Here is a 24,843-nt window from a genome sequence, read left to right as displayed (position 1 = left end):
TACAGTATACCTTCTAGTAGCTCTGTCATTCTGTACCATCTGATACTGTGTGCTCAGTAGTACAGTATACATTGTAGTAGCTAATTTACTAGTACATTATACCTTGGGGTACCTCTACCACTCTGTACCATCTAATATAGTGTACTTACTAGTACAGTAGACCTTCGAGTAGCTCTGACACTCCGTACCATCTAATGCCGTGTACTGATTAGGACAGTATACCTCCAAGCAGCTCTGTCACTCTGTTCCCTCTAATGCAGTGTACTGACTTTTACAGTATACCTTGGACTAGCTCTGCCACTCCAAACCATCTAATGCAGTGTATTGACTAGTGCAGTATACCTTCTAGAAGCTCTGTTACCCTGTGCCATCTAATACAGTGTACTGACAAGTACAGAATACCTTCTGTACCTCTGTAATTCTGTGCCAGTCTACTGACTACTACAGTATGCCTTTCAGTAGCTCTGTCACTCTGTACCATCTAATACAGTGTACTGACTAGTACAGTATATGTTCTAGTAGCTCTGTTGCTCAATTACATCTAATACAGTGTTCTGACTAGTTCATTATACCTTCTAGTAGCTCTGGAACTATATTCCATCTAAAGTAGTGTACTGACTACTACATTATACCTTAGAGTAGCTGTCAGTTACTCTATTCCAACTAATGCAGTGTACTGACTAGTACAGTATACCTTCAAGTAGCTCTGTCACTCTGTACCTTATAATACAGTGTACTCACTAGTACAGTATAACTTCAAGTAGCTCTGCCACTCTGTACCATCTAATGCAGTGTACTTACTTATACAGAATACCATCTCGTAGCTCTGTCGCACTGTACCATCCAATGCGGTGTACCGACTAGTACTGTATACCTTGGAGTAGATCTGCCACTCTGTGTCATCTAATACCAATGTACTGACTCGTACAGTATATTTTCAAGTAACTCTGTACCATCTAATGCAGTGTACTAACTAGTTCAGTACACCTTCTAGTAGTGCTGTCACTCTGTACCATCTAATGCAGTGTACTGACTACTACTGTATACCTTGGAGTAGCTCTGTCACTCTGTATCATCTAATGAAGTCTACCGAGTAGTACTGTATACCTTGGAGTAGCTGTGTCACTCTGTTCTATCTAATACAGTGTACTGACTTGTACAGTATACCTTGGTGTAGCTCTGTCACTCTGTGCCATCGAATGCAGTGTACTGACTAGTACAGTATACTTTCTTGTAGCTCTGTCACTCTTTATCATATAATGCAGTGCACTGACTAGTACTTTATACCTTCTAGTACCTCTCTTGCTCTGTATCATCTAATATAGAGTACTGACTAGTACACTATGCCTTGGAGCCGCTCTGTTACTCGGTACCATCTAATACAGAGTACTGACTTGTACAGTATGCCTAGGAACTATCTAATGCATTGTACTGACTAGTACTGTATACCTTCTAGTACCTCTATTACTCTGCACCTTATAATGCAGTGCACTGATTAGTACAGTATATCTTCTAATAGCTCTGTCACTCTGTGCCATCTGATTCAGTGTACTGATTAATACATTTCACCTTTGGGTAGGTCTGTCACTCTGTACCATCTAATACAATGTACTGAGTAGCACTGTATACCTTGGAATATCTCTGTCACTCTGTATCATCTAATGCAGTGTACTGACTCTTACTTTATACCTTCTTTTTTTTAAAAATTATCTTAATTCATTGTATTTTAAATACCTGTCGATCCACCCCCTCTCGTGAACCCCCAACCCTCTCCTCAGACAGGTAAAACATCATTGCATCAAACATAATTAATCAAGTTTATGCAATACATTTCATATTTAAAATACATATAAACTCCCAAGGATCTGTCAGTCCGATACAATCCTGTTAAAGAGCAATTTGTGTGACGCCCATAAAAAATTCCTAAAGTGAAATGTGCAGATTTCCTCTTACAAAATAAACGCCATTATTCAGCCAGAATAAACCACAGGGGAAAACAAATACATATACTCTATCATGACACGCTTTGACCTTGAATCCAAGTAATCAGGAGGTCCCAGATTTTCATGCATTCTCAGCGTAAGCGGCTCCCTTTCCGTCTATATATAGCTATTTCCAAACTCTACGTTGCTAATAATCTGGCTAGCCATTGTTGAAAAGCAGGTGACCTAGAGTCCAGCCAGGCGGAAGCAATACACATCCTTAAGGCCGCCATAGATATAAAAATTAATTCATGACCCTTCCCCATTCGATTTGCTTCAGAAATCCCTAACAATATTACATCCTTTGACAATATTCTTTCAGTTTTTAACACCTCCGATAAAAAATCTTATATATCCTTGATTATTTTTTGTGATACGTTACAAGACGCAAAGATGTGAATGATATCAGCATTATAAAGTGCACAACGTGGACTGAATGTTTCCTTTCCAGCCCCCCATTTTGCTATCTTGTCTGGCGCATAGTATAAAGAAAAACGGGTCTTATAAAACTGTGCTTGTAGCCTAGTGGACATTAAAATATATTGTGACATCTCATACGCATACAGAAAAGTCGCAGCTGAAACCCCAAATTTCAGCTGCCATCTTTGAGAACACATGTCCAAATCATCGGGCATAGCCACATTTATAAGGCCATAGATCTCCCTGATAGAGTTTACTTTTTCTTTCACTATACTTTTAATTGTTTCCGCTCTCTCAAACTTGGCCCGTCCACTTCCTTTTCGTAAGAGAAAATCCCAAATCTGGATAAACTAAAATCCCACTAATAAAGAATATTTTCTTCTTTCATCTCATCAAAGGACCGGAGCCCTGAGGGGGAGTAAAAACAGCCAAACTGATCTATTCCAGCCCTAATCCATTTATCCATAAACAAATCTCCAAAGAGCTCGGGAAGATTGCAATTATTAGATATAGGTGTATAAAAAGATAATCTACCAATTCCCAGGGTTCTACGTATAGCACTCCATACTTCAAAGGCACTAAAAAGAGTTTTAAAGCAATTTTTTTGGTAATAACTGTTGTATTGTTGTCGCCAAAAACATCCTCCCGTCTCTCCCCCCAAAATAAGTTCAAACGGAGAAGGAACCTGCATTCGTCCTGACCAGCTTGTGACTATATATCAGTGTGGAGGCCCAATAGTATGGTTTCAGGTTCGGGGGAGCCAAACCCCCCCTGTCCCTCGGTAGGATGAGAAACCTAAGGGCTCGGCGAGGTCGCGAATATGCCCTTATAAACTGGGAGAATATGTTTTCTATTGCTTTAAACCATTGAGGAGTGAATTCTAAACAGATGGCCCTAAAAAAAAAGAGCATTTTTATCACATTACACCTACCCCCTACGGATAAATGTAGGTTATTTAACCTTGCAAGATCTTTTTTAGTATTCTCCGTTAAAGGCTCCATATTGTCTTTGACCACTTTATCCAGCCTGGAAGTTATACTAATACGTGGCCTTTTCGACTACCCGGTTGTCTATCATCTTGACTTTATAATTAAGCACAAGCTGCGTCTTATCTTGATTCAGAGCATATCCAGAGATATGCCCAAAGCGCTCAGTCGCATCTTCGATTACCTTTATGGCAGAATTATGGATCTGATGTAACAAGGACAATATCGTCTGCATAGGCCAAGGTCACAGTTGCCCAGTTCACTGACCATATTGCCGGTATTAGCACATTATTTTCTAACCTGCGGATAAAAGGATCAATACACACTGCAAAGAAAAGAGGGGAGCACGGGCAGCTCTGCCTGGTCCCCCGGGAAATTAAAAAAATTTCAGAGAGGGTACCATTCACTATTTCTACCGCTGATGGTTCGACGTATAATGTTTTGACTGCTTGAATAAAACCATCCCTAATACCAATTCTAGACATGGCCGTCCATAGACATTGGGAGGAGACCCTATCAAAAGCTTTTTCTGCATCATCCAATTGGATAAGAGCCATAGGGTCTCCTGCAACATTGGTGATATCAAATAGTGTGATAACTCTCAAGACATGGTCAGTTTTTGATCTCCCGGGAACAAACCCATGTTGGCGCCCCGAGATAACCTTATGAATTATTGGCGCAAGTCGGATGGCCAATAACTTTGAATAGATTTTAGAGTCATCGTTAATCAAGGTAATAGGATGGTAGGCGCCCAATTGTAAGGGAGATTTATTCTTTTTTCAGAAAACCACTATTTTAGCCAAATACTATGATCCCGGAGGCCGTCAACCATTGAAAATATGTACAAATAATGTTTTTATAATTCCTTTTAGGTGACGGGAAGAAGTATAGAATTAAATCTGGGTTGGTAATCCGCCCTAGCACAGGGTCATTAATTTCTCTGATTCTGTTAGATGTTATTTGCTGCCTGGTATGAACTGCCAAATGATGACCAATCTGCTCGCTAAACTCATAAACTGTTTCTTTTTGGGCTGTTGCTTTAGTCATTACTTTATCCGCCAGAATATCAGTGATGGAGGCTTTAGCGATCGCCACCCGTCGTTATTCTACCTTCAGATCCCGTCCCTCAGCCCTTACCAATCCCTCCTCTGCTGCCCCTAAATTATCCTGAAGAGCCTTCATTGTTTGCCTTCATTTGTTAGGATTTAAGGAATACCTCAATGTTTCTCCCCTAATACCTGCTTTCAAGGCATCCCACGCCACCTCAATTGATGTACTCCCCATATTATCCTCCACGAACATTGGGATCCATTGTCTCATGTGTGTACAATATTCCTCATTTAGTAGCATTGAGCTCTCAAATGTCCATGATCTTAAGTTTGGACTGGATAATTCTAATTCTAAATCGAGAACCAATGGGTTATGGTCTGATAGTACCCGCGGTAGCTTTTCTATATGACATTTTGAGCTCAGTGTATTCGAAAGAAACATGTAGTCCAGTCTAGCATGAATCATATGCGGGTCAGAAAAATAAGTGTACCCTGGGTCATTTGGTTTGATCAGGTGCCAGCAATCAATCAGACCATGGGTCTGGCATAGATTTCTTAATGCCTGAAACGCTTTTGGTTTCCTACCCGTGTATCTCCATCCGACCTCTAGAGACCAATCACTGGGTACGTTAATATTATAGCCCCCGCACAGAATATTCACTGGAGATAGTATCAAGTACACTAGGATCGTCGCTATTACATCCATATACTGTGCACAGTGTCAGTTTCGTACCCATACTATATTGACATTCAGTACTCGCCCACCGGCCAAACTTATCAGACATGACAGTGTGAATTGGATCCCGCCTCCTTGAGCCAGTATAGCAACGCCCCGACCCTGGCCCCCTGCGTTGTTGCACTAACCATGCTATACCCCAGTGTTTTTAATACATGTACTTGTGATACTTCGATATGTGTCTCTTGGAGGCAAATAATATTTGCCACAAACGCTTGTGACCCAACTGCTACCCTGTGCCTTTTCTTGATGTCATTGAGACCACAGATGTTGATAGTTGCGATCCTAAGTCTGCCCATGTCGGCTTATAACATTAACCAGATTCTGGTGCCACATCACTATACAGCAGTCCCACCACACCGATCCCTCACTCTTTTCATCTAATGTGACAAATGTGATAAATGTGACAAAAACACTATTGAACCAGCCCCTTTTATGACCCGTCTGAGGATCCCATTCACCCACCCTTTCTCCATCCCCCACCCTCGCCACAACCTAGGGAATCAGGCTCAACCATGAGCCTGCACGAGGACGTCTGGACCACTCCTCTTTTCCCTCCACCTCTCTCCCCCCCACCAGTGATCAAATATACATAAAAAGAAATACAGCTCTCCCATAAAGAGGAATCAACAGCCTCTATCATTGCTTTCCCTAGCATTATACAGACTTTTTTTTTTACCACTAACGGCCCCTGCTAAGATATCATCCAGTAGCTTCTAGGCTTGGATTTCAGAAGTGAAGCTAAAATTCTGACCCTGAAAGACAACTTTCAGCCTAGCTTTTGCCTGGAGTTTGCCCCTGCTGTCTGGAGAGGGGTTGTAAGCTGTCTAAGCCGCCATCTCCTCTCAACAGTAGCGTGTGCGAAATCTGGTTTGGCAAAATCCGCATTTGACTTGGTGCCGAGGGACAAACTGTGGGCTATTTTATTGGACTTTGGGGCTCCACCTTACCGTTGCCACCAGCTGAAATGACTGCATGAAGGAAATTTTGCCCAAATTAGGTACGGCAAAAATGGTTAACTTACTGCCCCATACCTGTAGACCAGAGGTCCTCAAACTTTTTGATGCCGAGACCCCCCTGTCAAAATGTTCTGGCTTGAGGACCCCCCTGCTGACAAAAATTTCTAGAACTTGGTACTCCTCATCCTTGACGAGAATAAACGCCCCACAGCAAATCATTTTTATGGTGGGGAAATATTATTAAACAGTGTTTAGCAAATCAAAGGTTTGTGGGTAACTGTGGATTGGAGTCACAGGCTTACTACTCAGTTCAAACATAAAGTCTCCAAAAAGAATTCCCCAAAAATGCACAACAGTACTTTATTTTTCCCAAGCAAAGCATAATTTGACAAAACCTATTTGGGTGACGATGAACTAATGTGATGGGTGTGCCTGTTTTTCTCCTGACAGACGGTCAATTTGTGGATGCTTGATACTCTCTTGCTTCAGCTAGTGCCACCAAGTGTCGCCTCCCCTCTCACTCATCACTGGAGCTCACTGAGCTATAAGGGATATAGCACGGAGTGGACAAAGAAGTTTACTGCGTGTGAGGGCAGTGTATATGAGATCTAAAAAAAGAGTCACTTGTTTGTAATGCGGGCAGTTTTAAACCTGTAATGGATTGAGCTGTATAGGTGTTTTGCAAGTAATGGTAGACTGCATGCATTTGTGCTTCCTGCAGAAAATATTTGTGGAAGTAGCACAGAAATCAAGAGTAGACCATAAACCAGGCAAACAAGCAGCAAAAAAATGGTTGGCATGTTCAAATCCCCACCACTTCTGTTCAACAGACAAGTACTGTTGTGACCAGAAGATTACAGGCTTGATCGTGTAAAGATGTATGTCTCAAAATGAACTGATTCGATGTACCTAAATGGCAGAATTACCAACCTCATAATGTCCTCTAGCAAAGTAACAGAAAATACACATTTGTTTGTGACCAGTTCCTGACATGTGTGAAGACCGTCCATAGTTTTTTTACTATTTTCATTACATCACTACTAGAATATGGCCTGACGGCTAGGGTGGTCGACCTCGGAGCTCGGGAACCGGGTTAGAGTCTCAGCAAGGACGCTCAACATTTTGTGATTCTGGGCAAATCACTTAGTCTCCTCATGCCTAACAAAAATTAATGTTTCCCTCTGTATCATAACTGGTGCTCATGTAAAGATACCTTCGGGTCTAGTTTGCGCTATGTAAAACTCCACCCAAAAAAGAAACAACTCCACAAACTGATTGTTAAATAGTTACAATTCAAATAAGCCCACATGAAGCTGTGATAGTAAAGTCGGTTAGGCTCTGGAGCCTGACCATGAACTCCCTCCTTCGTGGACAGGTGTTCTGTTCTTTTCACTTTTTTTCCTCCGAAAGTATTGCAAATATTTGCAGCTATTGTCTCCTGTTTCACAAATATGCTTGTCGCAGACTATACCCTGTTGCGTTTCTTGCACTGCAACTCTAACGTTCACTGTTGGCATGTTGTATTTCACTCTTTTATTGATATTCAGAATTGGTGTTCATCAGCTATGGCGCCTTGCTCACTTGACAAATGAATAAGTCTAGGAATAAAGCAAGCAGTAATCTTCAAACTGTTTTCTGGGTATTTACCAACTAATAATGGCCTGGTAAGATGTGTGGATAGTTACTGCACAGGTTTATATAATTTGACTACCAGAGGACACATTTTTTTTTTCCATCTCCCATAATGGGCCAATTTGAGTGTAGGATTATGTTTGCATGAAGCAAATTATATTGCTTGCTCCGGTCTATCCACTTTGAAAGGAAGAGCGTTGCTTCTGTGCCATAGGAAGAGAGATCACACAGTCTAAGAGCCTTTCACATCACAGTATCAAAATAATTTGTTTGTCTCTGGAAAGCCTCTAAAGAACCACTGATGCAAGATGCGGTGTGCTCTAATAAAGTATATAACTGGTACGAGACTGTTCATAATGCTGCCAGAATCTATGATGATAATAATGATCAAAATATGAGTGCAGTAGAGGTATGTTCTGAGGCACAGGAGGTTCCATTAACATGTTAACTTTATCAGTGTGTCTTCCATCCACCTTTTGGCTAACAGTACTTGAACAAAACATTGATTTTTATTTAAAAACTTAAAATACCTTCCCACAATATACATTCAAGCTAATAAATACTACTCAGGCCAAGACATGTCATTGCAAGGTAGAAACAATGGCACACTGCCGCTTTCTTCAGTTTTACCTCTGATGCCTTGCCTGAATCTTGATATCTATACAATAGGCATATTTGCAGAGTGTCCAGCTCACCCCAAGAAGGCCCCTTGGTGTCACTGACAGATAACTGATGTTTATTTTTACCCAACTCAACAATAATTATTTTATCGACCTCGTAAGGATGGAAGGCAGAGTGCACTCACTGAAATTCGAACTTGTGAACATGTGGTCAAAGAGAAACTCCTGGAACATGTACAAAAGTTTACTGAGCCATTCCTAATGCATGATTTTGGAAAATAGCCCACATAGCACATACATAATTTCAGTACTTTGCTGTTTGATGTCATCTAGTAGCGGCGGAATGATGCTGTTAAAAATCGATTTCAAAGAAATCAAGGGACCACGCAGAATAAGAGAGTAAAAAGGCTTTTGCAGTCAGTGTGAAGGAGGAAGTGAACGTAAATAAACGTTACTTTTGTATTGTAGCCAGGTTTCAGAAATGGCATAGTTTGAAATAAAGGTGAGGGGTGTGTGTTTGTATGTCTGAGGGGTGAAAAGCAGGGCATGGTGGATGCGGAGAAAGGAAGAGGCAGCTGACTCACCAGTTCTTCGAAGCCTTGGTTGCCTTGGGAACTAGGAAACAGGCGATCAGATTCCAGGAGCAGCCACGAGAAACAGGCACGGAAAAGGCACCAGCTGGAACCACGCGGCAGTAACGACCAGGAAAGGCAAAGGGGTGCAAGGCAGTAACAAAAAAATCATTGATGCACTCTTGTTCATTCCACAGGTGCATATTTATGGCCCTAGTTCTCGGCATTTCCGGGTGTGCATCCTGCAGTCTCTCTGATTGGAGGACAGTCGTGGATGACGTTGTATTGTTTTCTGATGTCCTCCAATCAGAGAGCACATTGAAATGCACTATTCGGAATTCAAAACGAAGAGCACACGTTTTGGATTCTGGATCCAGGCAGGAGTGCGATCGGGAATGCGCGACCCCCTTTATGTGAGTCCACGCCCCCCCTGGGGGTCGCGCCCCACAGATTGAAGACCCCTGCTGTAGACAGAGGTGTACGCCAAGGCTGCGTCTTGGCCCGACCCTTTTTTGCATTTATATTAATGGCCTAGTTGAGGCTCTGATTGCTGGGAAGGATATTGATGCCCCTCAGCTGGTGAACCGTGAATAACCCCTTCTGCTCTCAAAGTCACCTATGGGAATTCAGAGGGCCTTAGACAGCTTTTATGTTTATTTGCAACAATAGGGGGTTGGAGATCAATTTTCAGAAAACCAAATACATGGTATTTAATGCAGTTAATAGTGTTTGGTCAAATCCTTGCCTAGATGGAAAACCCCTTGAATCACACTCAGTGAAAAAATGGACTGGGGTGCCCAAATCAAGAAAGCAAGCTTAAAGCTGGCCCTGACAATGGGGGAACTGACAAAGGTATACAGAAGTTGTATCCATAAATCTGTTGGGCCGGTGGTGAAAATCTACAAAGCACAAGCTAGGGGTGCTGCGCTGTATGGGGCTGATATATGGGGTCATCATCCATCTGGCTCTAAAGAGAAAATTGAGAATTCCTTTGCCAGGCAATTGTTGGGTCTTCCCCCAAGCTCCCCGCTTACCATGGACCCTGGATTAGTCCAATTGCAGACGATGCCGCTCTTGGACCACTTTTATTCTGGCGACGTCTGTGGAGTACCCCAGAACTGGCTGTACACAGGGAACAGCTGAGCGGAGTGTTGAGCTTACAGGATGCAAGCAAACTACCATGGCTGGCCTTCATCAAGAATACTTTTGCGGCCATCGGAAGGCGTAATTTGTGGAACAATGCAGAAGAAATCTGCCTGATAATATCTAGGAAGGACCTGTTAGAGAGCTACAAGGAGCACAAACTTACCCGGATACAGGGAAGTTCTGTGACTGGCTCATTAATTGCAGTGTTTATAGAGATAAAAAACCAGTACAGATTAGAACCTGCCCTGGACGATATCCAGCCGGCCCTTACCAAGAAGTTATGCCTGCAGTTTAGGCATGGGGTGCTCCCGTTGCGTGCTTTCACAATAAATGGGCGGGCTCATCCAATTTGGGATGTCCGGCATGTAGCAATGCAGCGGAGACGGAATATCATGTAATATTTTTTTGTCAAGGGTATAAGCAGGCAAGACACCGTTGGCTGTTACAGCTACGCAGAAATCTGGGAACTAGGCACTATACTGAGATTTTTAGGATTTTGAAATATGACGCCCACATGCCCCTTATATCCTAAAGAATCCGGGGATAAACAACCAGTCTCCATAGTTTTTCTTTGAGATTCACTCCCTCTAGATGCGCCTTGCTTACTTTTGTCATATCTGGTGTACTAACACCCTTCTCGTCATTTGATTTATCGGTAGGTATATCGGGGGGCAGTTATCATTACTTCCAGTCTCATCCGCCGGGCAGGTATGTGAAGATGCTTCCAGAATAGTATTATCACAGTTTGCCAGCCAAGGGGTCGCCCTTTTAGCTAGGGGATTCTCATTTTCCGCCCCTTGTATACCATCACCATTTCCTTGATTTTGGTGTCTTTCCTGCCCAGCCTTCTCCTTTTCGCTCATATCAAGGGGTAGAAACATGCTCGAGATGGAAGGTTGCGACCTCCCTACCTCTCCAGACGCCTGTAAGCATCGGGAAATTGTCTTTACGTGAGGCTCTATTTTTTCCTTTTTCTGCTATTCCTGTTTGTCCCCCTTACCAGCACGAGGGTCTCCCTTGCTGCCCTCCAATTTGGCATCTGTCCCTCTAAAGCGTGATTGTATGGAGGTGGTAGCAGAGGCCGCCATCCGTGGTTTCTCTTTTCCGCGAGCAGCCATCATCGCTAACTCTGCGGTCTGCGTTCCAGCCTGTGGAGCGTTGCTGTATCCAGGCTGTCAGCAGCATCCGCGTTAGAGCCTCCCAGCGGCCGAAGCAGGAGCACGGTCTTTCCCAGGCTCGAACGTGTCCAGAGCCCGCCTCGTTGTTCTGCCAGAGTGGGCCCATATAGATCTCCGGTTAGACAATAGCCCCAGCCTATAATCCGGTTTCACGGCACAGAGAAATATCCAGCGGGACAGGAGAGAGGTGAGTGGTGGCCTCACTCAGACGCCATCTTGCCTCCTTCTTTACAATAAAACTTCGGCGGTCCTATCCCGCGTTGCGTTGTCCTCGCAGGAAGCAGCCCTTACTTTATACCTTCTAGTATAAACCGAGAAGACCGTCAATGCACAACTAATGAGATTCATCAGAGAATACTCCATCTTCGACCCCTACCAATCTGGATTCTGCAGCAACCACAGCACCGAGACCGCTCTACTCGCCGCCACAGACGACATCCACACCCTCCTCTGTAGTATCTAATATAGTGTACTGACCAGCAACGCCAGCCAGCCCACCATCTCCTCCTGGACCCCAGTCACCACCGAAGACACCACTTCAACCATGAAAGGCATCCACTCAGGTGCCCTCCCCGTACCCCTGCTCACCACGCATCTACCACAGAGCCGCCACCACCATCTCTACAGAACTATGACGCACCATCAATGCCACCTTCGAGACCGGCATCTTCCCCGACGACTGGAAATGCGCAGAAATCAGACCCCTGCTCAAGAAGCCCTCAGCAAACTCCACGGAACTCAAGAACTACCGACCCATCTCCCACCTCCCTTTCACGCCCAAAGTCAAGAGAAGACCGCCAATGCACAACTAACGAGATTCATCAGAGAAAACTCGATCCTCGACCCCTCCCAATCCGGATTCCACAGCACTGAGATTGCTCTACTCGCCGCCACAGACGACATCCGCACCCTCCTCGACCAAGGACACACTGCAACCCTGATCCTACTCAACATCTCAGCAGCGTTCGACACCGTCTCACACCGCACATTCACTGCCAGACTCCACGACACCAGCATACAAGGAACTGCCCTCGACTGGATCAGCTCGTTCCTCACCAGCAGAACCCAAAGAATCAGACTGCCACCGTTCCTCTCCGAACCCACGGAAATCAACTGCGGAGTACCCCAAGGATCATCGCTCAGCCCCTCGCTTTTCAACATCTACATGGCCCCCCTCACCGCCCTCATCAGACAGCACGGACTCAGCATAGTATCCTACCCCAACGACACCCAGCTCATCCTCTCCCTCACCAATGACTCCTTCACCACCAGACTCATCTTCCAGGAAGGAATGAAGGACGTCGCATCCTGGATGAGCAGCAGCTGCCTAAAGCTCAACTCGGAGAAGACAGAGGTCCTCGTCCTCGGACCCTCCCCCTCTGCATGGGACAACACCTGGTGGCCCAACCCCCTCGGCAGCCCTCCCACCCCCACGGACCACGCCCAAAACTTCGGCATCGTACTTGACTCCTCCCTCTCCATGAACCGTCAGGTCAACGCTGTCGCCTCCAGCTGCTTCAACACCCTCCGCAAAAACCTTCAATTGGATTCCCCACTGTTAGAATGGGGAACCTCTGGTTGGCACAGGTAGGTACTTGTGACAAGCAGTGGTCCCTTCTTCTATTCAGGGCGAGAGAGTTACCCCTTCAGAACAACCCCTGCTCACCCTATAGGTAGTGTGGCGCGAGCAGTCAGGGCTAAACTTCAGGGCGCTAGTCAGTTAAGCATTTATGATCACACACAGTAAACCACAATGATCCCCCACAAACGGACACCAGGCGTAAGTTGTATCAAAAATACGGATGCTTTATATAAAAGATTCTTTGCTACGCAGGCATGTACAAGACCATCAATAACGGTTGTGAAATGGAAGCCACAAGATGATAATTAGGCACTGTTCTTGTCTTTGGTAACTTATTCGATCACGAGCGCTTCACAGGGCTCGGTTGAGTCGGTCCAGTCACGATGATGCGCAGTGCACCCAGGGTACAGTGATACGGGGAAATCAGAACGTTGCGGACCCCGAGTCCGATAGAGAGTTCACTGTACCTGGGAACGTGCGATGTGCTTGGACGAGGCTTCAGGAGAGATGCAGGTTCTGCACCTCGTGGGTCTTCCGGATCAAGAATTCAGCGGGCGGCTCTCGGTAGACAGGTGCGGCCCAGGGCCTCCGACACGGACTGTGCGGGAGGTCACTGCGGAGGGCGGCACGGTCAGACTCAGGCTAGGAGGTGAAGCGGGGCGGCCGGATACGTTACGACGTACGGGCGGCCGTCCGAGGCTGGATTTCACTTCCCCACTAGAAATCCGGCGGGAGGGCGAAAGGGCACCAAGCGCGCTCCAGTAGCAGGCAGGTGACAGGGAAGCGGGACGGCCAGACTCGTGGGTCCAGAGCGACTCAGGTAGAGCGGGGCTCTCGGCGAGTGGAGGCGGCCAGGCTTCTGGGTGTCACGGCCCTAGGAGGGATGCGAAGGTGCGCAGGGCGCTCCGGCGGGAGAAAGCACACGGCTTGAATTCTCAGACGAGCGGAGACACGGTGAACCCACTGGTCCTGGGGTTCAGTTCAGGGAGCAAGCTCTTCTTCCAAGCCCTTGGAGATAGTTGAAGAACAAAGTGCAAAAGTCTCTTTCAGTCTTTTTCCTCTCCTTCCTTAGCAAGGCACCTACTGCAGGCCAGTCCCTCAGGTCAGGGAAAGTTACTCCTCCTTCAGCTTCTTCCAGGTCCTTCTAGTCGGGCAGAGTTCCTTCGTGGTTCAATCTGGATCTGATTTCTTAGGAGCCAGGCTCCTACTTTTATACAGGGATTCTTTTGTTCTTTAGCGCCAGGCGGCCTGGGCCTGGCTCAGTCCAGTTTTGGAGCACTCTGTTGTGGTGACTCGGCTTGTTCCTTTCAGCAGCAGGGCAGAGACATCAGCCGCTCCACAGGGGGCGGCGCCGGCTTTGTGGTGGCAGAGCACAGGTCTATTCAAGAGTCAGGGTGCACTCCTCCCACCCATCCTGGTGTAATCTCTCTACCCACCACCTGGCAGCCAACCTGTCTCCCGGAATCCCCCAGCCCTGCTCCTGTACTGTTGCTAGGCAGAACACACACACACAGCAGAGGCGGACTGAGATGGTTAGGCACGCAAAGGCCAACTTTCTAAAAGTAGCATTTGCAAACCCAGGATACTAAAATAACCTTTACTAAAAGATGTATTTTATTATCCCGAGTTCAGGCATACTAAACATGACTTCCTACCATGCTCTCTGAGTCCACTGGGGTCACAGCGTGTAGCGATCCCAGCAGCCCATTCTGGCCTATGGAGAGCAGGTAGCCTTCAATAGTGAAAAACAAAAATGGCTGTAATTCACTATTAAGACATGCCACACGCATCAGGGCATGTCCTACCTTATACCTACAATGCACCCTGCGCTCAGGTCTACCAGAGGGGTGACTAACATGCAGTTAAGGGAAGGTTTAGGGACTGGTAAGTGGGGACACTTGCTCAGTCAGCGCGACGGTACCAGACCGCGCGCAGGTTCTGCAGTGGCAGACCCTAGACACATTTTACCCCGCTGCTTCGGTGGGTGGCACAACCAGTGCTGCAAGCCCACTAGCAGCATTTGGATATACAAGCCCTTGGCACCCCTGGTGCACTCTACTAGGGACTGATAGTAAACCAAATAAACCAAACGTGGAAGTCAATTCACATAATACATTTTACCATAGGGAGCACTTGCACTGTGGCACTGGATGGCAGTGGCACAGTGCCCTGAGCAGCTAACACCAACACAAAAACACATTGAGGCACAGACAAAAATGGAAGGGTGACCCACGCCAATGGTGCCAGGTCTAACACCCACTAATCAAGAAAAGCCGTCACCCACGCACTCATAACCAGCAGACTGGGCTACGGAAACACCCTCTACGCCGGGATCAACAAGTCTCTGCTCCGCAAGCTCTAGACCATACAGAACACCGCAGCCAGACTCGTCCTCGGCATCCCTCGACATGAACACATCACCTAACACCTGCGGAACCTCCACTGACTCCCCGTTGAGAAGAGTTACTTTCAAGATACTCACCCATGCCTACAAATGCCTCCACAACATCAGACCCCAATACCTCAACAAGAGAATCTCCTTCTACGTACTCAAGAAAACCTCCAATCTGCCGACCTCGCCGAAACCCTGCACATCTGCAGAGCCAGAACAAGTGGAAGAGCATTCTCCTTCATCGCGGACAAGACCTGGAACGAGCTCCCGATCGACATCAGATGGGACCACAACCTGAACAGCTTCAAGGAAGACACTTAAGACCGGGCTCTTTGACTGAATGGAGCTGCTCGCCCCTCTCCCAGCGCCTTGAGACCCTCAGCACGCTTATAGTTCCCCTGATTGATTGATTGATTGATTGATTGATTGATTGATTAACCAGTACAGTATGCCTTGGAGTGACTCTGTTACTTTGTACTATCTAATTCTGTGTACTGACAAGTACAGTATGAATTGGAGTGGCCCTGTTACTCTGTAACATCCAATACAGGGTACTGACTAGTACAGTACACCTTCTGGTAGCTCTGCCACTCTGTACCATCTAATGCAGTGTACTGACTAGTTAGTATTCCTTCTAATAGTTCTCTTACTCTGTACCATCCAGTGCAGTGTACTTCCTAGTACTGTTTACCTTGTAGTAGCTCTGTGCCTCTGTACCATCTAATGCAGTGTACTGAGTAGTACTGTATACCTTGGAGTAGCTCTGTCACTCTCTGCAATCTAATGCAGTGTACTGACTAGTACTGTATACCTTCTAGTAGCTCTCATACTGTGTACCATCTAATATAGTGTGTTGACTAGTACAGAATGCCTCGAAGTAGCTTTGTCACTCTGTAACATCTAATGCAGTGTATTGACTAGTACTGTACACCTTCTAGTAGCTCTCTTACTCTGTACCATCCAATGAAGTATACTGACTAGTACTGTATACCTTGGAGTAGCTCTGCCACTCTGTACCATTGAATGCAGTATACTGACTAGTACAGTATACCTTATAGTAGCTCTCTTACTCTGTACCATCCGATGCAGTGTACTGAGTAGTACAGTATACCTTTGCATAGCTCTGTTACACTGTGCCATCTAATACAGTCTACTGTCTAGTACTTTATACCTTCTAGTAGCTCTCCTACTCTGCACCAGCCAATGCAATGTACTGACAAGTGCAATATACCTTGGAGTAGTTCTGTCATTTTGTGCCATCTAATACAGTGAACTAACTAGTACTATATAACTTAAAGTAGCTCTGGTACTGTGTACCATCTAATGTAGAGTATTGACCTGTACAGTATGCCTTAGACTGACATTGTTACTGTGCACTATTTATTGCAGTGTACTGAGTAGTACAGTATACCTTGGAGTTGCTCTGTTACTTTGTTCTATCTACTGCAGTGTACTAACTAGTGCAGTATGTCTGTTTCTTTGTAACATACAATTCAGTGTACTGACCAGTACAGTACACCTTCTGGTAGCTCTGTCGCACTGTACCATCTAATGCAGTATACTGACTAATACTGTATACCTTGGAGTAGCTCTGTCACTCTATGCCATCTAATGCAGTATACTGACTAGTACATTGTACCTTCTAGTAGCTCTCTTACTCTGTACTATCTAATATAGAGTACTGACTAATACAGTATACCTTAGAGTAGCCATCTTACAATGTACTATCTAATGCAGTCTCCTGACCAGTACAGTATTCCTTCTAGTAGCTCTGTTACTCTGTCCTATCTAATGCAGTGTACTGACTAGTACATATACCTTGGTGTAGCTCTCTCACTCTGTGCAATCTAATGCAGTGTACTGACTAGTAAAGTATACCTTCTTCTGTCATTCTGTACTGTTCAATGCAGTGTACGGACTAGTACAGTATGCCTTGAAGTTGCTCTGTCACTCTTTAACATACAATACAATCCACTGACAAATACTGTACCCTTCTGGTACCTCTGTCACACTACCATCTAATGCAGTGTACGGACTAGTACTGTATACCTTGGAGTAGCATTGTCACTCTTTGCCATCTAATGCAGTTTGCTGACTACTACTGTATACCTTCTAGTAGCTCTCTTGCTCTCTACCATCTAATATAGAGTACTGACTAGTACAATATGCCTTGTAGAAACTCTGTCACTCTGTGCCATCTAATGCAGTGCACTGACTAGTATAGTATACCTTCTAGTAGTTCTGTTACTCTGCACTATCCGATGCAGTGTACTTACTTGTACTTTATACCTTGGAGTTGCTTGGTTACTCTGTGTCATCTAATGCAGGGTACTGACTAGTACAGTTTACCTTCCAGTAGCTCTGGTAATCTGTACCATCCAATGTAGAGTATTTACTTGTACAGTATGCTTTGGACTAACTCGGTTACTCTGTACTATGTTTTGCAGTGTACTGAGTAGTACAGAATACCATGGAGTAACTATTTTACTCTGTTACATCTACTACAGTTTTCTGACTAGTACAGTTTGCCTTGGAGTGGCTCTCTGTCTCTGTAATGTTTAATTCAGTTTACTGACTAGTACAGTACACCTTCTGGTCTCTCTGTCGCTCTGTGCCATCTAATGCAGTGTACTGACTACTACAGTATACCTTCTTTTATCTCTAACTCTGTATTTTCCAGTGCTGTATACTGGCTAGTACTGTGTATCTTCTAGTAGTGCTCTTACTCTATGCCATCTAATGCAGTGTGCGGTCTACTGCAGTATACCTTCTATTATCTCTCTAACTCTGTATTTTCCAGTGCTGTATACTGGCTAGTACTGTATATCTTGTAGTCGTGCTCTTACTCTATGCCATCTAATGCAGGGTACTGACTAGCACATCGCACTTCTAGTAGCTCTGTTATTCTCTACCTTCTAGTGCAGTGTACTGACTAGTACAATGTGGCTTGGAGGGTCTCTGTTACTCTGTAACATCTAATACAGTGCACTGACTAGTACTGTATACCTTGGAGTAGCTCTGTCGCTCTGTGCCATTTAATACAGTGTACTGAAAAGTACTCCATATTTTCGAGTAGTTCTCTTGCTCTGTACTATCTTGTAAATAGTACTGACCAGTACAGTATGCCTTGGAGTAACTCTGTACAATGTAATGCAGTATACTGACAAGTACTGTATACCTTGGAGTAGCTCTGTTACCTGGTACCATCTAAAGTATTCTACTGACTAGTACAGTATGCCTTGGAGTGGCTCTGTCACTCTGTAACAATCCAATATAGTTTCCTTCTGGCAGCCCTGTTACTGTACCATCTAATGCGGTGTACTGACTAGTACAGTATTCCTTCTAGTTGCTCTCTTACTCTGTACCATCCAGTGCAGTGCACTGCCTCGTACTGTTTACCCTCGAGTTGCTCTCTTACTCTGTACCATCTATTATACAGTACAGACTATTACAGAATGCCTTGGAGTAGATCTGTCACTGTGACATCTAATGCAGTGTATTGTCCAGTATAGTATAGTATACCTTCTAGTAGCTCTCTTACTCCAATGCATACAATACGTTAAGACTATGCTCGGAAAATTAGGGCGACTGGAACTCTTTGCTACTCCGGAAAAGATAGTAAAAGAGGATGTGGCATGGGTAAAAGCCCAATTCTTAAATATGCTGTCTGTAGAGAGAGAGGCATTTGAGAATGTGAAACCCACGGTGAGAGCCCATTTGCTGTTAGAACCGTATTTATTAATTGTTACAAAACCTTTCCATCGATTTCTTCTAATTAGGTTCCGTTTTAATCATATTCATTGTCTTTTAGCAGATGTACAGGGCTGGAGCAGGGTAAAAGATCTAGGTCCTCTGTACATGTGCAGGACACCATGCACTTTACAATGTTTTGTGAGCATTTTAGCCCCATGAGGAGAAGGTTTTTAGGACCCATTTTAAAGGGGAAGGGATTTGTGCAAGTCAGACCAGCCCTACTGTATCTGCAGTTGTTAAATAACCCATGGCAGATTTTTAATGTTGCGAATTTTTGGGTGGCGGCAGTCAGACATAGGAAGAAAGGGTGTGTTAGACTTGGCATCTTTTGGCGTGTTTCCCCAGACTTTTTGCTTTCTGACCTCCCGTTTTTAACTCTGTTTTTGCTGGTGTAATGATTCTGCGCACTTTCCTCACTGCTATCCGGTGGGAAAGTGCAAGTGCGCCTGTATAAAATGTGTATGGATTGGTGTTTCCATGATTGGCCTGTTTGATCTATGTGTCAGTCTCTAGTAAAGTGCACCGCGAGTGCCAGGGCCTATAGATCAAACGGTGTTGGTGGGCTGCAGCACTGGATTGTGCCACCCACGCAAACAGCCTGTAAAATGTGTCTAAGGCCTGCCATTGCAGAGCCTGTGTGCAGCCTGGGGCTGCCATGTCGACTAGCCAAGTGCACACACTTGCAAGTCCCTAAACCTTCCCTTTGCTACATGTGAGTCGCCCCTCTGGTAGGCCCAAGGTAGCCCCATGGGCGGGGTGCATTGTATGTGTAAGGTAGGACATGACCTGGTGTGTGTGGCATGTCCTGATAGTGAATTACAGCCTACTTCGTTTTTCACTATTGCAAGGCTACCTGTTCTCCATAGGCCAGAATGGGCAGTTTTGATCATTACATCCTATGATCCTAACTGACCCAGGCAACACGGTAGAAATTCAAGTTTAGTATACCTGAACTCAGAATGATAAAATGCATCTTTTAGTGAAGTTGGGATCTGAATAGGGCTAGGCCTTCCCTCCACAATGCTGGCTCCACCCCCTGTGGTGCGTCTGATGTCCCTGGCCTACTCTGTGAAACGAAGGAAGGAGTCTTGTCAACAAAGTGCTCGAAGACTGACCAGAACTGGTTTGGACCAGGCAAAGGCCCCTCTGCCCTCAGAGGACAAAGGATTTGTTGGTATAAATCTTGGGGAATCAAAGAACCTGCCCAGAAGAAGAGCTGGAAGAGCTGCCAGGAGGAGTACTGCCCCTTTGCTGTGTTGTTGCATTGTTGGGTTGGCCTGCAGCTGCTGCTTCTGCCTTGGGCAGTGAAAGAACTGGAACTGGACTTTCTCTTCTTGTGCTAAAGTATCCCCAAGGGCCTGAAACCGAGCTGGCCTCCTGTTAAGAAGTCCCAGGGACTGCAAAGACTTCACCAAACTCTGGGTACCACTTCTGGAACTGCTGTTTCAGTTACCACAGAGAAGAGAGAACCGCGACCGACTCCGTCGCTGGCCTTGTGTCCTGAAGGCACCGCAGGCTGCACCGTCGCGCCCTGCACCGCAAGCCTTGGTCTCACTGACTCCGTCAACCGAGCTGCTGCCTGCACCGCATCGAGACGCACCGCAACCCGCACCGCCTCGCTTCACTTCGCTGGCCTGGTCTCACCGACACGGTCGCTGCTGGCTCGACACCCGTGACCGCATCGTCACGCACCGCTGTCCGGCTCGGCCAGTGTCACTTCTCACCAACCGGCTCTGTCGCTCACATTGCAACTTGCCAGCACCGCATCGAGCACTGCCTCGCCCTGCACCGCCTGCATTGGTCTCACCAACGCCGTTTGGACGATCGTCACCGAGCCGCTGCTCGTACCGTATCGAGAGGCACCGCACCGTCACCGCTTCCACTTTGCATCGCAACCACGACGGACGCCAAGACCGACTCGCACCGCCGTGTGGGTCACACTAAGAAAGGTACTGTGAACGAATCTGTCCCGCTGTTGCTGGCCCGTACCGACGCGGTCAGCTGGAACTGCGATACTCTGTTGTTTTCAGCATCACGGTTGGCTCGGACCGAGCTACAGATTCGTACGAACTGTGTTTTTCAACGTATTTTGCAACTTAAAGACATTTTGAGAAGTAACTATTTCTGAAATACTGTATTGTGGATATTTATCGTATTTGGTCTTGTTTATATAAAATATTTGCTTATTTTTCTAAAACTGGTGTGGTGTCCTTTTGTAGTGCTTACATTGTATTACTGTTGATTTTGTGCAAAAGCTTTACACACTGCCTCTAAGATAAGCCTGACTGCGCGTGCCAAGCTACCAAGGGGGGGAGCAGGGGTTATTTTAGGAGTGTAACTCCCTTATCCTGACTAGAGTGGTGGTTTCGGCCTGGCTTTGGTGCAAACCTTAGCCAACCAGAAATCCCATTTCTAACAGGGTGTTAGATATAATTTCATACATAGATATAATTGCTTTTATCGCATGATAAATGATCTAGAAGTCATTTGTTTTTATCTGTATAATTTTATTGTTTTTATGTGGTATATTTTAATGAATTTAATATGTATAAATATGTTTTTATTCAGCTTTTTATGTAAATTGTTCACTGTGGTATACTTTTATGGCTTTGGTGAGCCGAATAAAGTGGTTTGATTGATTGAGCTCTCTTACAGTTTGCCATCCAATGTAGTGTACTGACTAGTACAGTATACCTTCCAAAAGTGTTGTCACTCTGTACCATCTAATGAAGTGTACTGACTTGTACTGTATACCTTGGAGTAGCTCCATCCCTCTGTAGCATCTAATGGAGTGTACTGACTAGTACAGTACATTTCAGTACCTCTATTACTCTCTGCCATCTAATGCAGTGTATGGACTAATACTGTATACCTTCTAGTAGCTCTCCTACCCTGCACCATCCAATGCAGAGTAGTGCCTAGTACTGTACACATTGGAGTAGCTCTGTTACTCTCTATCATATAACACAGTGTACTGACTAGTACAGTATACCTTGGAGTAACTCTGTACCATCTAATGTAGTGTACTGACTAGTAAAAAATTTCTTGGAATAGGTCTGTGACTCTGGACGATCTGATGCAGTGTACTGACTAGTACTGTATGATTTCTAGCAGCTCTCACTCTGTCCAATCTAATCCAGGGTACTGACTAGTACTACTTTCCTTGTAGCAACTCTTACTCTGTACTATCTAATGCATTGTACTGAGTAGTACTGTATACCTTGGAGTAGCTCTGTCCCTCTGTGCCATCCAATGCATTGTACTGACTAGTACTGTACACTTCTAGTACCTCTGTCACTCTGTGACATCTAATGCAGTGTACTGATGTGTACTGTTTTCCTTGTAGTTGCTCTTTCACACTGTACTATCTAATGCAGTGTACTGACTAGTACTGTACACCTTCTAGTAGATATCCTACTCTGTACTATCTAATTTAGAGTACTGACTAGTACAGAATACCTTGGGGTAGCCATTTTACTATGTACCACTGAATGCAGTACATTGACTAGTACAGTATTCCTTCTAGTAGCTGTGGTACTCTGTTCTATCTTATACAGTGTACTGACTAGTACAGTATACCTAGTGTAGCTCTAACACTCTGTACCATCTAATGCAGTGCACTGATTAGTACTGTATACCTTCTAGTACCTCTTTTGTACTAACTACTACTGTATGACTTCTAGCAGCTCTCTCACTCTGTAGAATCTAATCCAGGGTACTGACTAGTACTACTCTCCTTGTAGCAACTGTTACCCTGTACTATCTAATGCACTGTACTGAGTAGTACAGTAAACCTTGGAGTAGCTCTATCGCTCAGTACCATCTAATCAAGTAACTGATACTCTCTGCTATTGTAGTGTGCGTCACGTGTGGTAGAGCAATGTAGTATGGTGCGTGGTGCAGTGTAGTGTGCAGCAGAATGTCCACTATGTAGTGCAGTGTGCTCTTCGGTGTAGTGTGTGCTCTGGATGAATGCACGCTTTAGTGTAGTGAGCAGTCTAGTGCCGCGTGCTTTAGTGCAGTGAGCAGTCTAGTGTCACGCGCTTTAGTGTGTGAGCGGTCTAGTGCCGCTCGCTTTGGTGTAGTGATCAGTCTAGTGCCGCTCGCTTTAGTGCAGTGAGCGGTCTAGTGCTGCTCGCTTTAGTGCAGTGAGCAGTCTAGTGCCGCTCCTTTTAGTGTAGTCAGCAGCCTAGTGTCGCACTGTCTAGCGCCGCGTGCTCCTTCCAGGTGTGGTGTACATTAATCATATGTAAAACAGAAGCAGTAATTACAGCCTTTCTTTGTGTCATTAAATCTCTAATTATGAATCTCTTCTCTGCAGTGATGGTGACGCTGGATCCTGACACGGCTCATCCTTGGCTCCTCCTGTGTGACGGGGGGAGACGTGTGAGAGACACGGGCACAGCACAGACCCTGCCGGACACCCCCAAGAGATTCACCTCCCTCTGGCCCTGTGTGCTGGGGAGCGAGGGGTTCACCTCCGGCAGACATTACTGGGAGGTGCAGCTGCTGCAGGAGGGGGGAGGGTGGCGCGTGGGGGTCGCAGCAGAGTCTGTGAACAGGAAGGGAGGCTTCACATGGTCACCTGAGAGGGGAGTGTGGGCTGTGCGGGGGTCGAAGGGTCAGTACGAGGCTCTCACCTCCCCTGATACCCCTCTGTCCCCTTGTGAGAAGCCCCTGAAGCTGGGGGTGTATCTGGACTACGAGGGGGGGCGGCTGTCCCTGTACAATGCAGACTCCATGGAGCTTCTCTACTCCTTCCCGCAGGCGCCCTTCACACAGAGGCTCTTCCCGTACTTCTGGCTTGGGGGAGGAGCGGATCTGAGGCTGGTGTGAGCCCCCCCTCCCCCTTAACTGTCATCCACGGTTCAAACTCCAAAATTCCAAAGAATTTTCTTCACAATGACCCTCTGACCTGTTTCCATGACAACCAGAAGCCTCACGTGAAACTATGTATCTCTTATCCTTGTACATTTTTAAAACGAGGGCAGACAATGTGCACCAAACTGCATGTAACATATGATAAAGTCTCTGCAGAATTAAACAAGCTTTGGCATAGCCAACAGGTCTCGCCTTTGGGACCTTATAAGTGTTTAGGTATGTTGCAGAGCAGTGTGGCTGCTGTGCTATGTACTGCAAGCTTGGTGTCTAGTGCAGTGGCATGGGGCAGTGGCATGGTGTGCTGTATTGTTATAAGGTGTGTGTTGGTGGGATGCATGTGGGTAGTGTGCTGGGGTGCATGTGACTGGCATATGCATCTTTACAACAAAAATGAAACGTCACAAATTGTAATTAGATTAATAATGCTTGTCTGCAAACTATTGAAAGGGCAATAAGGGTAAATGTAATATGCATGGCTCCATGGACCAATCTAACAAGTTACCTTTACATTTTTATTGTCCTATGACAACGTTTGAACACACACAGACATATTCTTTGCCGCAGGCATCTTAATGCTCTCCGCCCCTCTTTTAGCATCACTGGAAACAGCCACTAAATTAAACTCAAATCTCTCTCCAGCAGGAACAATAATCACCAAAGTTACCATTACATTTTTATTGTCGCCTGAAACCCTTTGATCACACAAGGACATTTTCTTTGCAGCAGACATCTTAATCCTCTGCGCTACTTTAGCATGAGTGGAAACAGCCACTAGATAAAACTCTGATCTCGCTCCCTCAGACACATTACTTGCCAAGGTTAACTTTACATTTTTATTGTTGCCTAAAAACTTACAGACACACAAGGACATGTTGTTTGCAGCAGGCATCTTAATCCTCTGCGCTACTTTAGCATGAGTGGAAACAGCCACTAAATAAAACTTCCATCTCTCTCC

At 45.5% G+C, this 24,843-nt stretch overlaps 1 protein-coding gene and 1 long non-coding RNA gene across 2 annotated transcripts in view; one reads left to right on the top strand and one right to left on the bottom strand.

Moving 5' to 3' along the window:
* LOC146869049 (uncharacterized) overlaps positions 1–9,098 on the bottom strand; it is a 220,729-nt gene extending 211,631 nt beyond the window's left edge. Inside the window, exon 1 of the long non-coding RNA XR_014979365.1 lies at positions 8,969–9,098. This is a non-coding gene — a long non-coding RNA (uncharacterized LOC146869049). The remainder of the gene's footprint in view (positions 1–8,968) is intronic.
* LOC146869048 (E3 ubiquitin-protein ligase TRIM39-like) overlaps positions 1–24,076 on the top strand; it is a 148,500-nt gene extending 124,424 nt beyond the window's left edge. The window contains exon 6 of the mRNA XM_085643865.1: positions 23,329–24,076. Within this exon, the coding sequence (XP_085499991.1) occupies positions 23,329–23,843 (515 nt within the window). The 3' untranslated portion in view covers positions 23,844–24,076. The remainder of the gene's footprint in view (positions 1–23,328) is intronic.
* The last annotated feature ends 767 nt before the right edge of the window (positions 24,077–24,843 follow it).

This window comes from Triturus cristatus, chromosome 1_1 (genome assembly GCF_964204655.1).
Source record: "Triturus cristatus chromosome 1_1, aTriCri1.1, whole genome shotgun sequence".
Taxonomy (NCBI): Eukaryota; Metazoa; Chordata; class Amphibia; order Caudata; family Salamandridae; genus Triturus; species Triturus cristatus.
The sequence above is the reverse complement of the archived record's forward strand: the minus strand, read 5'-3'. Positions and strand labels throughout refer to the sequence as shown.